General features: G+C 38.8%; 1 protein-coding gene across 7 annotated transcripts in view; it reads left to right on the forward strand.

Moving 5' to 3' along the window:
• The window catches only part of COBL (cordon-bleu WH2 repeat protein), a 202972-nt gene that overhangs the window by 165408 nt on the left and 20314 nt on the right, over window positions 1–17250 (forward strand). For all 7 annotated transcript variants that reach the window (XM_069853419.1, XM_069853418.1, XM_069853416.1 and 4 more), the window contains one exon: window positions 10853–11165. In XM_069853419.1, coding sequence (XP_069709520.1) covers window positions 10853–11165 — 313 coding nt within the window. The remainder of the gene's footprint in view (window positions 1–10852; window positions 11166–17250) is intronic.

A 17250-nucleotide genomic window follows, 5' to 3' on the forward strand; every position in this document is an offset into this window, starting at 1 on the left:
AGGAGAAAGAAGGGGCATAGTAAAGGGGTAATAATGGATGAAAAAAAAAAGAAAAAAAAATAGATGGAGGAGAAAATCCCAGAAGCTTCACCTTCAAGCTTTTCAAAACCAAAATGAAAAGGATTGAAAGGGATGTTTGCATTTAGGAATTTTTCTTTTGTTGTTTTTCTCTTGTTTTCTTCTTCCCCTCCCCCAGACCTCATCAAGTACTTATCTAAGTATTTCGTTTGGACTTGCGCATTAATGGTTCAGTTCTCTGGTATCTAAACCCCAACACACTCTGAGTTGAAGAGTTACTATTATTCATAGCTTCTTTCCCATAGGTATCCCTGGTAGATAATAGAGAATTAGCATTTATGTCAGCACATATATGAGGAAAGTCTCCTTGCTCTGTCCTTCTACCTCTTTATGAAACTTTTGGAACTGGACTTTAGACTGTTATCCTTCCTGGCTAATTCAGGAGAAGTTTGCAGCTGATTTAAAGATTACTGGAGGTTTTCATAGACAACAGTGTGACCTTCTCAACCTAATTTCTGCAGGAAGTGAGGCTAAAAAGAAGCTCAAAAACATTTCCAAATTTCCCATAGGAGAAATGACCTTTTATGCTGATCCTAATTAAGCCCATTGACTCAGGTGAAAAATTCCCCAAACTAGCTTGTCTGTTCTGAGGGTATGATCATAGTGAACCTTCAAATTCTAGAAATGGCCATGCTCCGGCAAAGCACTTAAGCATGCTTAATGAGGTACCCCATTATATGCCATGCACATTATTATTGAATAAACTCCGTAAATGAAAGCTTTAAAATGTTTCATATGAATAAAAATGCAGATAAATTTTCCCAAGGGGGATTCATCCTGTGCAGGAGGTATCTGCAGCTTTGCATTTCAATCAGTGAGCAGTCCAGTCCTGCTTCCATTGATTTCAGGGGTAAAACCCAGCTGCTGGAGTAGAAAGGGGATCTGATACTAACTGCAAAATATGAAAGGGATCATTTTTTTCCAAGTGAGTGGTCAGATGATGACCTATTTCTTGCATCAGGCTACTGTCCGCTGTAGTACCAGAGATGATACTGTCGTTACCATTGTGCTCTCTGCAAATCAGTGCAGAGTATAACATCCCGTTACCATTCTTGCATATTTGCATTTCTTCCTCCTGGTATTTCAAGTTAGTAGTGAATGAGAGCCCCAGGGCAAAGGACAACTGATGAGATAATTGACTTCACAGGAGGACTATGAAGGAGCAGGCCAAATTCAGCTCTGACTTAAGGATTCTCATCTCTGCTTATCCCTGAAATGATCTGATCTAGTCCATCTGTTGTCAAAGAAGAGTAGCGGCATGACAGCAGAGTTCTTCTGTGGGCGCTTTGTTCTCCACCTGTCCAATATTCCCCTCCTTACCAGGCTCTGAGGCAGAGCTTCAGTGTGCACTACTGAAAAATACAACCTCATGGGTAGAGCCAGAAGTGGAGTTCATGATATCCTGCATTTGACTGTTGCCTCATGCAGTGATTTCTTGGCTGTGTCTGTGTAACTGGCAAAGAAGTACATCTCTTACTAACTTTCCATACAACCAATTGCCTTTATGGGCTTCTGCAGCATGTCTGTTTCTCTTTGCTGCTAGCATAGTCCCAGGGAACTGGCAGTGTTTTAGGTGGTGAGTGTGCTTGGATTCCACTGTTGTGGCCTCACTGTCCTTGATTTGCCCTCATGCCAGCACAGGAGTCTGGTCTTCAGACTGCCTGGGAGCTGTCCCTTGAAAATGGTACGGTGCCCCTGTGGAGGGTGTGGAACAAGATCTTGACAGAGATACTTGGAATACTCTGGTCCTAAATTTTGTCCTCTGCAAGAATAATTGTTTCTTCACTGGGCAGTTTCAGAAGGCAAAATGTCTTAGTGATGAGAAGTTTTCAGGTACTCCAAGCAGTATCTCTCCAGGTAGATACTTCAGTTGACATCACTGGATGTCTTAACAGCTATGAGAAGTACGACTGCAGAGTAATCAAGTGTGAAAGTACAGTAAAACTTATAATAACTGAACTCAGAAAAGAAGCATGCTTTTCTAGGTTAAAATATTTATAGAAATTTAATTGCCAAAATAAACCACCAGCCAAAGTATATTGAAAAGCCAGTTGTTCTTTGAACTTTGGAGAGGAAAGCAGGTATTCTGTTGATCAGGAGGTCCAAGAGGAGTTGCTTTATGTACATCAAAAGAGGCGAGAGTAGAACTTCCTGTCTTTATAGCACAGAGTTGTATGAAATGTTTTCATACCTATATTTGGAGCTAGCTGCTGAAAATCTTCTGTGAAGGTGTTTACGTTATTGGTGGTTTGGCTGAAGCGTGTTTGGGCCAATTAAATGAAGTTATTTTGTGCTGTCCTAATTGTAATTTAGACAGGTGGTTTGTGCATGAAACATTTAATTTTCTTAGGGCTCTGTCTGACTTCAGATTATGCTATAGATACTAATCTACATAGAGATGGAAGGTGATGTATGGGAAAATGACAGAAGCAGTGATAGGGGAAGTGTGACATCACAGATCTGAAGACTGCTTTCTGGAATTTACTCTTAGCTTTTGATATTAAGCAAACTCAGTATTTGTTGCCATTACTCCTAATATGTCTGCTTTGTTTGTAAGGTACTGAAAGTTGTTTTTCTCATTTGTGCAGCAGTTCTCAATAGAAGTGCTGATATGCCCAAGGCAAGTACACTATATCCTCATAAACAGAAAGCAACTTTTCAAATTTTTTTTATTTTTTCTTGTGTAATACCTAATGGTTTCAGTAATAGATAACTTAATACAGATCAACCTAATTCTTTTCCATACTTCCTAACTTTTAGATCAGTTTTAATCAGAAATAAATACACAACTGTGAGTGGAATGGTGTCTCTCTACTATAGAAAGAGCTCTTAAATCCTACAAGTATGTGTGTGTATATGTATGTGTCTGTGGTTTAGGGTTGGGGTTTTAGTCTCTTTGCAGAGTTAGCTGGCAACTAGTTTGTGGGAAAGTGAAGTATAATTACAATGCAAAAGTATTTTCTGTTTTTCTCCTCTGCATTATACTAGAAATATGGAACTGTAATAGAGATTTTAAGGAACTGTTAACAGATAAAGTAAGGAAGAGAAAGAATTGATGGAACAGAATGTGTGAGGGGGAGAGATGGTAAAGTTTAAAAGGAAAGTTTAGCAAATGGTCTTTTTTTGTAGTCTTAAAATCACCTAATAAAACATCAGTTTATTGCTTAGGCGCACTAATCATTTCTGGTTTTAATCGTTACACAACATATGCTTTTCAGGCAATTTTGTAGAGTATGTTCTCTAAGGTGTCTCATGAAAATCACCTTCACAGTCCATTTGTTTAGATTCTGCAGTGTACTTGAATGGAAGCCGACCACCTCTGTAAAGGATGTGGATTGCCAGTATCTCTCACTTAAGACTAACAATTCCCAGCAAAATCAGGAGAGTAGTTTATTTCTTTGCCAGGCTCATTATATTGGGCAGTCTCTGGTTTTAGATCTAGATTTTCTGTTCCCACAAAGGCCTCCAAAGAGCCCCATGATTGATCACGGCATGTTACCAGTCTTACATATGCTGATTTATGAAATGCAAGTCTGAAGGTATCTATTATATGCTCTTAAATATATTTCTACAATATCCTACTCCTTTAGCCTACACTGCCTTCTTGTTCTTAGTCTTTTTGAACTGCACAGATTAGGCACACTGGCCGTCTCCTCATACCTAAATACAGAAGTACAGAGCTAGCTAGTGCCAGAAGAACACCTTATGTCTTGTTCTTGCTTGCTGTTCATTTTGGATAGTGAACACCAGGAACTGTTGTAAAAGTCTCCCCATCATACTTTATTGTGTCTAAAAGGAAATGTACAATTCACACTACTACTCATTTTTTAAAATCAGTCCTTTTCCAAGCCAAGTGGCAGTGTTCTCCAGTTAATCAAGAAAGGATATAATTTTACACACAATCCTTTTCCTTTCAAAGAGCATTTTGTTCTTAATGTCACTTCTGCAACATCGGATCCCTTCGAATGAGGAAGGCTGGTTACTGGCTATGGTGTGGACTTGCCAGAGCCTCAAAACAAGGCTTTTATAAAATCAAAGAACTGGTTTGTTCAAGAGGGTGCCAAAAAGGTGAGTATGAAAAGCAGTTTAGCAATAGCAGCAGCATTCTAGGTCAAATGGGCTTTGCAGAGGTCAGAGAGGGTTTTTTGTCATTGAGGAAAGGATTGTGGGAAAGAAATGGGGATAATACAGTCCAATATGTTAATTTTTCCCTGTCTGAAAATCTGTATTGCATTAGTTCTTTTTTTTTATTTGTTTCCTTGTTTTGCAGGTGGTGAAAATAAAGGTCTGAAATGGGAAAGGGTAGCTGACATTTACTTGAAGTGGTAGTTTTCTCTGAGTCCTTGAAGAGCTAACAGACTGTCTTAACTACTGTTGTTTTGAGAGAGAGACTTCACCATAATTTTCAGCATACATTTGAAAGGAAAGGAAATTAGTGCACAGATCTTCGCAGTTGCTTGTACATGGTAAAAACAATGGAGAAACCGAGATACTCTTCAGTTCTCTGGCTTGATCCTATCTTGTATTGCCTTTGGTGTAGGAAACACCATTGCCAAAAAAAGCTTTTGTAGAAGTTAACAATACCTTTGTGTTCTGATATCAACTAACAGCAGACAGGTTTAACCTCAAGGGAAGTGCTTAACTGCCTCAAATTGGTAAGGCAGGTTAAATCGGTCCAGATTGCATTTATTTTTCAACCAGAGGAGAGTAGGTCTAGGCGCTAAATTAGCTGTGATTAGCTTGGGATTGACACTGGATACTGAAAATTCACAAGGTGTGTTTAGTAATACTCCATATGTAGCTTTCTAATGATATGTCTGGTAAGGCATGTCCTTTGTGAGTCTTATAATTTTTGCTATTGGCTGCTGTGTAAAGGAATGGATTTACTTCTGTTGGCAGGTTTTGTGCAGTTAAGAATGACTGCAATTAAAGAACCTGCTGGAAAACATGAGCGTAGGGCGGAAGACTAGGAAGGAAACCGAAAATATCTCATTATGTGAGAACTGGGAGTCACATGCAGCAATGCGTGAGTCAGCAACATGCCTTTACAGTGATGAAGCACTAACCACAGACTGGGTTGCACTAGCAAGAAAATAGCCAGCAGATCAAAGGAAATGATTACTCCCCTTTATTTGGCTGCCATGAAGCCACATCTGTGTCCATTGTCCAAAAGTGGGTTCAGTTTTGAGTTCTGTGGAACAAGATAATGACAAACCAGCGCAGAGACAGCAGGGTCTGGCAGAAGGCACCGACGATGTGTGTGAAGGTGCTAAGGCAACAGGGCTTGTTCAGCCTGTGGAAGGGAAGGGTGAGGAGAATTTCAATGCTGTCTTGCATCTGAAGAAAAAGGAAAATTGAGCCAGACTCTTTGCTGAGATTCATTACAAAAGGATTAACACTGCAACAGTGACAAATTGCAGCTAGAAAATTTTTAATTTAGCATGAAAAATATGTTCTTTATTGGAGAGGCATTAAACACTGTCCAAGGAATTATTTGGGATTCCCCAGAGAGGCTGTGGAGTCTCCATGCTTGATATTTTTCAGAACTTGGCTGTTCGAGGTCTGGAGAAACCTGGTCTAAGCTGCAAGTTAGTCTTGCTTTAAGGAGGACATTGAACTAGGTCATCTCCAGAGGTTCTTTCCAAATTAAAATTATTCCATCACTCTACAACTTAAAGCCACTGAGCCAATATTAAGCTGCTGTACATCCTCATTTTGGAGGAGGACTGGAGCCTGTAGAGCATGCTTCCTCACCTCAGTAATTCCTGGCCTCACCTTCAGTTATTACAAGGCAGTTACTGGAAGTGGGAGAGGGGTGCTTCGGAGTTTGATCTGTTCCCCCACACCTCCATGCTGTTATGTTAATTTATAGCAGTGATCATTTATTTTCTATTTGAATCTTTTTATTTAAAAAAGAAAAAAAGCGTGTAGGCTAAAATATGCTAAGAAGCATAGTGGATTAAAACATTCTTAACTGTGATAAATAGAAGTCTGTCCATTCTGTCTTGTGCTTTAACTACCCACTGAATGGTTTTTAACACCTGTTTCTATATACAAGTATTTGATTGATGAGCAAAATAACTGAATTGTAACCAGAACACATTGTACCTGTGTGAAGACTCTTATTCTAATCCTATGTTGTCCATTTTCATAATCTCTGTTAATCGTTGCCATAATAAGTGTTTTCCCATTTCTTCCACCAACCTTCTTCCAAGTTGTACGAAAAACTGTACATTTTTTTTAATACTGATCTTCTGTGATTGTCTAACTTTTCACTGGCAGTACAAATAATTAGAGCAGTGTTTCTTTCTCTTGCTAGGAGTTTTAAGTACTGCCAGTGAAATAATCATGTTGTAATTTGAGGTTCATCGTAAGAATTAATATTCTTTAACGTAATGAAGTTTGAAATGCTTTTTACAACTTCACTGTAATAGACCATTTGAACTATAGCAGAGCAATTTTAGTTCATGAAAAGAAAGTTTTTTGGCAGTGGAACAAGTGATGAAAGAAACTGAAAAATAGTTACCAACCTCTTAGCAAGAACTCAGAGGTATTAGAGGTGCTCAGCATCTCTAAAACAATTGTGAAGTTCAGATTATTCACCACGTAGGTGTTAAATGAACTGTTATCTCTTTAAAAATGCTTTTGGATATACTGTCATTATTGAAAGTGCAAGTAAACCACCAGCAGTGTTTTAAAACCGGAAGGTCGCAGCACTTAGCGCACAGTTAAAGTCAGATAGGATTTACGCCCTGTGACCATTGGTCTCAGAGGGAGTGATGGCTTGGGCTTAGGTGACTGATTTTCTAAGTCTTTGTAGGAAGTGCGTCTTTTGAACGCTTACATCTGATTCTACTCTCATTCATGGTTATTTTCAGAGTAGTAATGCAAGTGGGTATTTTACCCATGGTAGTCTTCACCTATTGCATTAAATCTTCATTTCTGGAAGTCCTGATTAGTGTTTAAACCAAGTGAGGTTTAATTTATTTCCCCATCATTATCCATCTCCCTGTCATTGGCATTCTGTGTGAGGAATGCATACATATATGGGATATCAAACTGTGTGTGTGCAGATATGACTGCTCTAAACTTGCAGTTCAGTGTTTTCCTAATTACTTACAGCCTATTGAGATAAAAGTGACAAGATCTCTTTTGTGTTAAACAAGAAACTCGCATTCTTTACTGATGAGCTACTCTTCTTTCCCTCTTGATGATCATGGGCAACATTCTTGCAAACAGATGTCCGGGTACCCACCCCCACCCCCCACCCCCGACCTTGTAGTTGACCTAATTGTGCAGGAACAGCACTGCTGCTGCCATGCAGGCAACATCTCTGGTATGGTGGTAACTTGGGGTTTGCACAGTTTGCAGCCTGGAGCAGGGCATAGGTAAGCACCAACGCAAGGCATTGATGACCGCTCTCCAATTTTACTTGTGGATGGTATGTCCCACAGAGATTTCAGTATGACTTGGAGACCATGGGCCACGTTCAGTATCCCACCTGAAGCCAGTGAACAGGGTCACATGTTACTGAAGAAAAGATCTTGGCATTGTTATATATTTGGAAACACAGAGAGTCTTCTGATGCACAGCAGTGTTTCAGTACTACACTGTGGCTATTGTTATTTGTGTGTCCAATTACTGCTGAATATTCTGTCTTAACCTGGAAGTGTCTGTATGAGGTCTCAAAGACCAGAGCCCATACTGAAAAGTTCTTAGTGTCCTGACAGAGAAGAGAAGAACAGATGTTGAGGTTTTTTTCTTTATTTGACCAAATATAACCTCAGTAGCTGCCATCTTTATGATCACACTGTGCTTAGTGTGTAGTGGTTTTCTGCATATGCACTCTGTCTTAGAAAAAATATGCAAAAATCACAAAGCAGAATCACATCTCCTACAGTGCCCTACGCAGTTCTCTGTGAAGAATTAGAAAATTTTTAAAGGTATTTCCTGGCTTCCAGAGTGAAGACTCCTAAAGTAAGGTAGGCTTTTTTCGTGTCACGTATCATTACCCAGTAATGCCCATCCATCTTCAGTTAGCACCAGTGGAGACCTAATCGAGCATGTAGGAAGAGGAATAGATTCTTACTTAATCCATCCAAGGATGGCTTAACTTCAAAACAGGGCTGTTTTAGTGCTCCTTTTAGCTGAAACCAGGTTGTTAACATGACACAGAACCTTAGCAATCATGTTTTATGTGTGTGCTCTCATGTTCAGACAAGTAGTAGTGGCAATCAAAACAGTTTGCCTCAGTCAGCAGTTCTGTTCAGTGCCATGTGTTACCTGCGTTAAAAGTTAATGGATCTTCCTGGTGAAGATAAAAGATTAGGGAAACACTTTAATGAACTGATAGGCTTGAAGAAAGGGCGATATTTTGGTTTTGCTTGAGCACAGGGAATTTAATCATTGACTAGAAAGACTTCTTTCTGTAGTTCCATGCTTCAGGATGAAAATGCTGTTGAATGAGAAGGTTCTTAGACTGGATTGGTTGATTCAGCTGCTGAGATCCAGGCGTAATAAATATGGATTGATTTGTGCATGGAACCTGATAATGAGATAATTGTTTTTCCATTTTGTTTGTAAACATACGGAAAGAATGAGCTGGGAGATGCTGCCATAGAGCAGCTTGCTGAATCACATCAGACGGAGACTCAAGTGCTTGTCTAGAGTAGGCAAGTAGGGCTATGTGACCAAAAGGATCTAAATTTCTGAGCAGAAAGATGCAGGAAATAGTTGCAGGCAAGCAAGAAGAGGAGGAGGAAATGAGACAGCTAGGGAGAAGAAACCTGCCATCCTCATGTCAGGAGCTGGAAGTAGGTACTTTCTAACAAACTGCTGTGCCAGCTGTAGGGTGGGGGTCATTTACTGCATTCTGTTGACAATAGATGTGGCCTGTATTTTATAGAAGTCTCTTTGCATCAAGGTGTATACTGCATTGTGCATTACTTCAAAATCTTCCCTTGTTCTTCATACTTGTAACTTCCACTCTTTACATTACATCTTTGCTCTCCTACTTCGTTCTGGTTTTAACATATACATAGCTTTTACTAATGCTTTGGTGGTGGGTTGATACTGGGGTTTTTGTTTGTTTGAAAGCCAGGCAGTCCATATTCTCTTATCAGTTTGTTTAGTGTCTCTTTTGTGGGTTTTGGTTTTTTGTGTTCAATGTCAATTTACTCATATTTCTTCTTGATATTGGTGTTTTCCTAACTGTAGATCTGTCATGAGCATACTCTAATCTGTTCAGTGACACACACTTAGTTCCTGTAATTGCCTTTTTCAGATCAAACAATCTCTTGTATTAAATCTGGAACTTAGAGCTAATGTTTTAGAAAATAAGGTCAAAGAAATGAAGTAACATTATTTCCAAAGTTGCAATAGAGTCTTTGGATCATCTTCCATCATTAATATTGATGCTTGACAGCACCTGCAACTTTAATCATGATTTATAATCCTCTGAAATTTTATTGCTTCTGCTGTCAGTAATCACTTTTGGTACTTAATGGCATCTTGTAACCTTATTCAAGGAGAACATTGGTTTGATTTTTATTTTAGTTTTACTCAAAGATTTGCTGCTAAGCTGCACTCTTAGAAAATTATTTCTATAACATTTTTTAACAGTTGTTTCCAGTTCTCTGACTTAAAGAAAATACTTCTGCATTTGCAATATACATTTTTAGTGAGCTGTAGCTTCATGTATGCTTCAAAAATTTGTAGATTCTGACCCTAAAAAAAAAAAAAAGGGTGTATGTTTAATCTTAGTCATGCTTCTAGACCTGAGACTTTTCATATAATTAACATCCACCACAAATGTCTGCTGGATCAGACCATAAACTATTGCTTAATCTTCCTTTAGCTTACTGAAGTTGAGGAAGAGAATGAAGCATGCTTATAATTCCAAATTAAACATTTACATTAGTCTTTATTGATTCTTTTTGATGAAAAGAAATGTGGGCTTAATTCTGTCTTTAGTCACTCAATAATTTCAGTCATTGAAATTATTGACCTTCTTTGGTGTTCCCCTTTAATGGCATAATTGCAGGATGGAGTCTAGAGTTGTGCGTTTCATAGGGGAAATATAAAAATTGTATTTTTCACCTAAAAAAAGAACCCAAAACAATTGAAACCCTAGGAAGCTCTTAGAAACCAAACTAAAACAGAGTGCAAAAGATCATAGTGTCTAATCTTGTCTCAAAATTAGCAACTTTTAGTAGAGTTAAATGTGCAAAGTACGTCTGTCTTGATGTCCTTAAAAATGACTAGACGTTGCAAAGCGTTCTCCTTTAAGCATGGTAGTCTGTTGTATACTTATTAGTAGATTTTATATGCTTTGGAAAAGAGACTATTGTTCTCCCCCATAATACATAGAAAATTGAAGGGTAGTAAAAGAAACTGAGGAATAATGAGAATATATTGTCAGAAGCAGTAACAGGAGTGATTTCTTGCACCGTATTATTTAAACTTTGGTCTATTTCTCAAGAAAATGTCCCTAGAGAGTTGTTTCTTTATACATGTAAGGAAAACAATTTGCAGGGAAACATATAAAAGCCAAACTCCACAGGATAGGTATAGCAAACGACCTTTCTAAAAGCAAAGAAGGACAAATGTTTTGTCACTTTTCAAATCGTCTTTATCCTGTATATGAATGTTGAGCTCCCTCCTACTATTTATAATGTATTTCATGTAGTTTTTCCAATTACAAAGGAATAGCACTCTGTGTTTGATTTATGTACTGCTGACTTTCAGCTAACTTTCCTTGCTATATTTCATTTAGAGAGCCTGCTGCCTGCACATGATAATGTTTATGTAGTGGATGACACGGTTCTGGAGCTATCAGAGGTGGAAGAAACGGCATCAGAAAGCAGCTGTTTTGCATCTGAGGACACCACAGAAGACTCAGGCGTTGTGAGCTCCCCATCTGACATCGTATCTTTGGATTCACAAAACGACAGTATGAAGTTGAGAGACACCAAGCTGGCCAATGGCTACATGGACTCAGCTGAAGCAGATGCGACGTATGGCACAGAGACATGCTCTGTAAAGAACACCTGCTGCAATAGTGTGGGATCTGAAAGTTCTCCACGGAGGTAAACATTTATTTGCAACCAGCTCTTGGAAAATACCTTGCATGGTCTTATTTTAGGGAATCATTTAAGAGAACCAGCTTCTACTTTCTTTTCCTCTTTCATGAACCACTACCAAGTAACTCCTCCCAGTGAAAAGCTTACTGCCAAATCCCCTCCAGCGACATACTTGTAGCGACAGGCAAAGGTCACTTTTCTGTTTAAACTTGTAATTACATTTCTTGCAAAAGACCTCTGCCCTCCAGAGTTGATTTCTCCAAGAAGTCTGAAATAATTTTATTACAGTTTGGTTAATTTGGTAGTTCTGATAGCATATGAAGTGCTGAAAATGTTGCTATGTATTGATCTAGTAAAATGACATGCAGGTCATAAAATGGAAAATTCATAAAGTGGAAAAATTCAAGGCACCGAAAGCCAAGTGGAAAGGGATTGTGTTCAATGGTTTATGTTAACCTAATGCTAACCTCCACTAGTGGTGTGCCTTGGGGAAGGAGGGCTCAGCATATTTCCTTTTTTTTCTTTTTTTTTCCATAAACAAACATTTTTCTGCAGTTTTTGCGAAAAAAAATACAAGAACTTGGAATTTAACTAGAAACTGCCTTCAAGCACAAGTGACTCTGACGCTGTTTGCCAAAACTCACACAGTTGGTGGCAGGGCTGCAAAAGGAACCTGAAATTTATAGAACTTTGCAAATACAAACTGGCCAAACGGGAAACAGTGCCTCCAGCAAGGAGGGTGGCCTGGTAATACTGACAGGGATCCGCTCTGTGTGATGCTGCATAGTCATGGGACAAGGGCCAAAAATTCCTCTGAATTCTCAGTTGACACAAAGTCTGTGCTTTCTGGTCTCTCTCCATTCAGCTGCTAATCTGTAGCCCCTTCATAAGAGCATGTATTACGACCTAGTTATTTCCTTCCACACATTTCTGAGGGAAAACTTCATCTTGGATCATGCAGCGAGTGATAAATTAGGGATAAATTAGGCCAGAATCAGTATTTAAGCTACTGGAATGATCTCAGGGCTTTTCTTCATCCATCATTATCAACAGGGACAAGATCAAGCCTCAATTAAATACTTGCACAACAGTACATTTTTATCATGATTTGTCCTTTTGCAGTTCTTTAGGTCTTGATGCAGTCTCTGTTTGTAGGATTAGATAGGCCAGTACAGTAACTGCAATTAACATTCCAGACCTGTTTCAAAAAAGCAACCCACTAATTTCAGTAGGCTTAGATTGGGACTTGAAAATTAACTAAGCAAATCCAACTTTCCTCAAAGTGCAGAATCTAAATGGGTTAGGAAAGCACATGTGCACATTGAGTGAAGGGGAAAGAAATTACCAGAATGTTGAGCAAAGACATCAAAGCAAAGCCCTGTAAGAACAATGCTAGTCAGTGAAAAATATTTTGGACTTTTTCCTTTATTTTTAGTCAAATAAAAGATTGACCACAGGTCATTAAATGACACGCTCTCTCTTGGAAGTCCATATTCTCTCCCATTTTTCACTTCAGCCAGTGGTATATATTCTGTACATTGTGCTGAGATTTACTTTTGCTGCGCATTGTTAATAATTGGCAGGAGTGCACATAGAAGAGACATTTCATAAGCTGGCCAGCAGGACTGCTGCTCAGGAACCTTGCTGAGTTAAATGAGTGGAAGCTGGAAGGGTAGTTTGGTGTACTGCCTATTGCAGTCAGAAAGGTGATTGCTTCCACTCCTCAGCTGCTGGGAGGCCAGTGCTGTAGTACCATATACAGTCTTAAGCCTCCAGTTCAAGAGAGAGCAAACTGGCAAACTGGAGAGGGTCCAGAGGGGAGCCACTGAGAGGGCTGGGGTGCTGGAGTACACAAAGTATGAAGAAGAGAGGAGGCAACTGGGTTGTTGACCTTACAAAAGCAATGTAAGTAAGGAGAGACCTGATTGCAGTGTTCTCCAAAACAAAAGGAGGCTTGGACATTAGGAAAAAATTTTTCACAGAAAGGGTCATTGGGCACTGGAACAGGCTGCCCAGGGAGGTGGTTGAGTCACCTTCCCTGGAGGTGTTTAAGGCACGGGTGGATGAGGTGCTAAGGGGCATGGTTTCGTGTTTGACAGGAATGGTTAGACTCGATGATCCGATGGGTCTCTTCCAACCTGGTTATTCTATGATTCTGTGATTCTATGAAAAGGAGGTCTGTGAGACTTCTCAGGGATACACAGTGAAAGGACAAGAGGCAACCATCACCAGCTGCTGTAAAAGAAATAAAAATTGAATATAAGTTCCTCAAAACGGGAGTGGTTAAACAGTGAAAGAGATTGCCCAGAGAGGTGGAGGGATCTTCATGCCTGGAGGTTCTCAGAACACAGCCAAGCAAAGCCTTGGGTAACCTGGTCTGGCTTTGAAATTGGAGCTGGAGGTTGGCCTAGGCTTCCAATTTAATCTACATTGTGATTTTATCATGCTAAATATTCTGTATTTATCTAATATGTCCATAATTTAAAAAGACTGATTTGGGACTGGAATAGGAGACAGTTACTGTTGTTTGGGGAGTGTGGTTATTTTTAATAAATTCTATTTATTTTTAGGCTCTGGGACAGCAAAATTGCTTCAGATCACCTTTAGGGTATAGCAGAAACTTAACATCTGTGATTTATTTTAATCTTATCTTAGCAACCACTTAGATTGCCACAGCAGCAATGCTGGTAGTAGTATCTTTTAAAATGTTATACTCTGAATGTGCCTGTCATATCTGAAGGTAAATCCAGTCCTACTCCTAACCTATGTTTGTAAACAAACCAGCTTTGAAAATTGTGCTCGTTTAAATCCTTTTGAGGTCAACTTGCTAAGTTTTCAAAAGACAGTTCTTAAGCATAAAGTGAAGGGAAAAAATACAGTGATTTTAAACCTATTTGTATTAAAGTCCTTGTTTAGTGGGATGTAAATGAATTCTGAGTATGATTCTGAGTACAGCCAAATTTGGAGAACATCAGTTTCAATTTTCACTGTTGGAACAGCTACCACCCCACTAAAAAAACCTGTCAGGAGCTCTGAGACTGTATGTAATTCTTGTGATGAACGGGCTACTTTCAAGACCAAACCAGCCTCCTAAATTCCCAGACTGAAAGTACATGTGAATAATTGATGCCGAGTTATAGAGAGCTTTAAATATGTTTCAAGAGCTACAAAACTTAGAGGAAAATTTTACATGGAGTTTATTCATTCCTTTCTGTCTTCTTCTAGTCCATGTACCAAGATCTAACTCACTTCTAAAAAGATAAGAACAAAGAAATTGTGAAAACATATTGCTTAGCAGCAGTGAATCAGAGTCCTCCTTGAGTCTTAGCTCCACTGAAGCCAGAAATTTTATTTAGTGACTAATTTGGCCAAGGCTTTGGAAAAAAAGGTTAATAAGAATAATGGAAATATTCAGCTTGTCACTTTAAATTGTAAAGCTGGCAAAAACTGGGACCTTTCACCCAGTGAAATAACTAATTCCTAAAAGCTTACAATTCTAAAATAATTTTGTACTCTGTGGGCTGTGAAAAGTACCCTTAAAGTGAAAGCAAATTATATTTGGAGTGTAAAGGTCTATAAAGAAAGTCCAAGTGATATTTTGCACATGCAGTGTGAAGAACTGCAGTGAAGAACAGAATCAAGACTACAATTCTTAGCTAGGTTTGGTCCAGAGAACCAGCGTGTGCTCCAAGAGATCAAGAGAATTTTGCCATGTTGCTTGCTTCGGTTAGTTGTATGTTTAGTTTTAAATTAGTTTTTCATAGAGTTTCTGGAATTGTTTACTGAGGGATCTCTGTGTAGCTGAAATGCCTGATAGCATTAGAATATCACAGCAGGGCCTGTACTTCGTCTGTTGCTGAAGTCAAGGAATGTTGTAAGCATTTAAGGGTACAGTTTTCAACATGCAATAGGTTTGTGTGCACATAGCAGCATAATAGTATGTCCATAGGCTTTGGACACACAGAAATGGCAACCACAAGACAGATCAAATCTCGTTCAGTTCCCAGAGTGCAGAAAGAGAAATTTCTAAAAGAAGGTCCCCAGATTCCACAGTTTCCAAGCTGGAGTCTTTCTTCCATGGTTTTGTTTTCCAATACATGGGAGCAGCTTGCAAGTGTGCTTTGGTTTTTGTTTGGTTTTATTTTGTTTTGTTTTGTGATTCTTATTCAAGCATTCTTAATCCAAATACACATATTAATTAACACATAGCATATCAAGTCAAATGTCAAAACACTCTAGTTCCATCCTGAGCTCTACCTCTAACCTCTTAAACCATATCTGTCTCCCTGCCTCTGATATCCCCTTCAGCCACTGACTGTATTTTTTACAGTAAAAAATGTAATGCAGCTATCATATTTCACACTGTTTTTGTATGGTGCCTGATGGAGCAGAATCCAGATCTCTGCTGGAGGTGCTAAGGGCTAACCCCGTATAAATAATTGACTACATGCCACGTTTGGCTTGGAATGTTTTAATATTAACTGCTGACTCTGAACACTGTACTGCATAGTTCTCTTTCTTCATATCCTTCCTTACAGTTGATTTCTTTGTGTTATGTATCTGTTCACCAAATTTTAATATATAGTGTTAAATGAGTAACAAGAAAACCACAGAGAAGCTGAAATGTTGCTTATGTAGCAGTAAGTACATCTCATGATCTCACAGTGTTGCAACTCTGTCCTCCCATACCCCCTCCTTTCCCATCCCTTGTGTGGTGTCATCACGCAACCTCCTAGGGGCAGGGATCACACAGTTCTATATGCCTGTGAAGCATCATGCATACCTACTGTCTGGAGCTTTGTAAATAATTACACATTAAAAATTAGGTTAAAATAATGTTATTAGGGATGCTAGGTCACACTCTCAAAGTTAGTAACATTAAGGCTGTCTGTTTAACCTTAGATTCCCCCCTATAACCTTAATTCCCCCCATTTTGTGCAGTATGATAAAGTCTCTACTTAAAGTAATCATACGCTATTTTGTTCAGTTTTCTTTCTGACTTTCAGAGCTCAATTAATAAAGCAGGTTTACCACTGTTCACTCTCAGTTCAAATTTTCTTCTGGAGACAGGAGTATTTAATTTCCTTTTGGTTGTCTTATCTTATTCATCGCACCAGTACCCATGTGACATACAGACTTTTATTCATTTCTCTGCACAGTACTCACGTGAGATGAAAAAGTGGCATTATCCTCTTTTAGAGAGGGAGAGCTGATGCTGATGTGCAGAGAGTCGAGGCACACTAGTGACCAGTTGGACCACACAGGACTTATTTTTTTCAGAGGTCTGAGCATTAAATAGCATTTCATGTATCAGAATGCAGTTCTCCTTTTCCTCCTAATTCTGTTCTTGGAAGATATTTAACCTTTTTGGCTGAAATAAAATAATAGAAGGATCTATGGGCATGATATAAACTGTTGCATTTGGACTGCTACCAGCAAAGATATATAATTTCGAAAATTTATAAGCAATCAAAATCTTGAAAGGGATATTAAGAGCGAGTGGTTCCTCTGGCCTCTCTCAGAGCAGGAAAAACACTTTAAAATACAAAACGTTGTTATTATTATTATTACTATTATTATTATTATTATCATTATGATGTTTAAAATTTATTAAAAATACTTGAAAAATAAAAATATTTTAAAAAGTAAAGGAAACTTGGCAGTTATAAAGCTAAATACATGTAGACTTGTTTGGGACAAAAAGATAAAATAGCTTCTAAAGGTCTGAAAGAGGTTTTCACCTCCCTTGAGTTTCTGTTTCAGTAGCCATGAGAGGGGAATATTTTTTCACGTACAGCTAGTGGAGGGCATAGGGTGGGGGTGGGGGAACCCTCCTGAGATCAGTCCATGCCGTGGATCTGGAAAGGGATAATCCCATTTCCTCCCTTTCTCTTGGAAGAATTTGTTACCTTTGGCTCTGGTCAGGGTAATTGAAGCTACTGTGAGGAGATGAGTCCTCTTCATTGCCAACCTGGGAAATACTCATGGTTTGCTACAAAACTGTTAAGGTTTTGATGAGTTAGTTTAAAACAAAAGCTTGAAAGGATAGGCGTGGGTGAACTTGTCCTGCTTAATTTTCTGCCCATTCAAA

Source organism: Phaenicophaeus curvirostris, chromosome 3 (genome assembly GCF_032191515.1).
Source record: "Phaenicophaeus curvirostris isolate KB17595 chromosome 3, BPBGC_Pcur_1.0, whole genome shotgun sequence".
In the NCBI taxonomy this organism is placed as follows: Eukaryota; Metazoa; Chordata; class Aves; order Cuculiformes; family Cuculidae; genus Phaenicophaeus; species Phaenicophaeus curvirostris.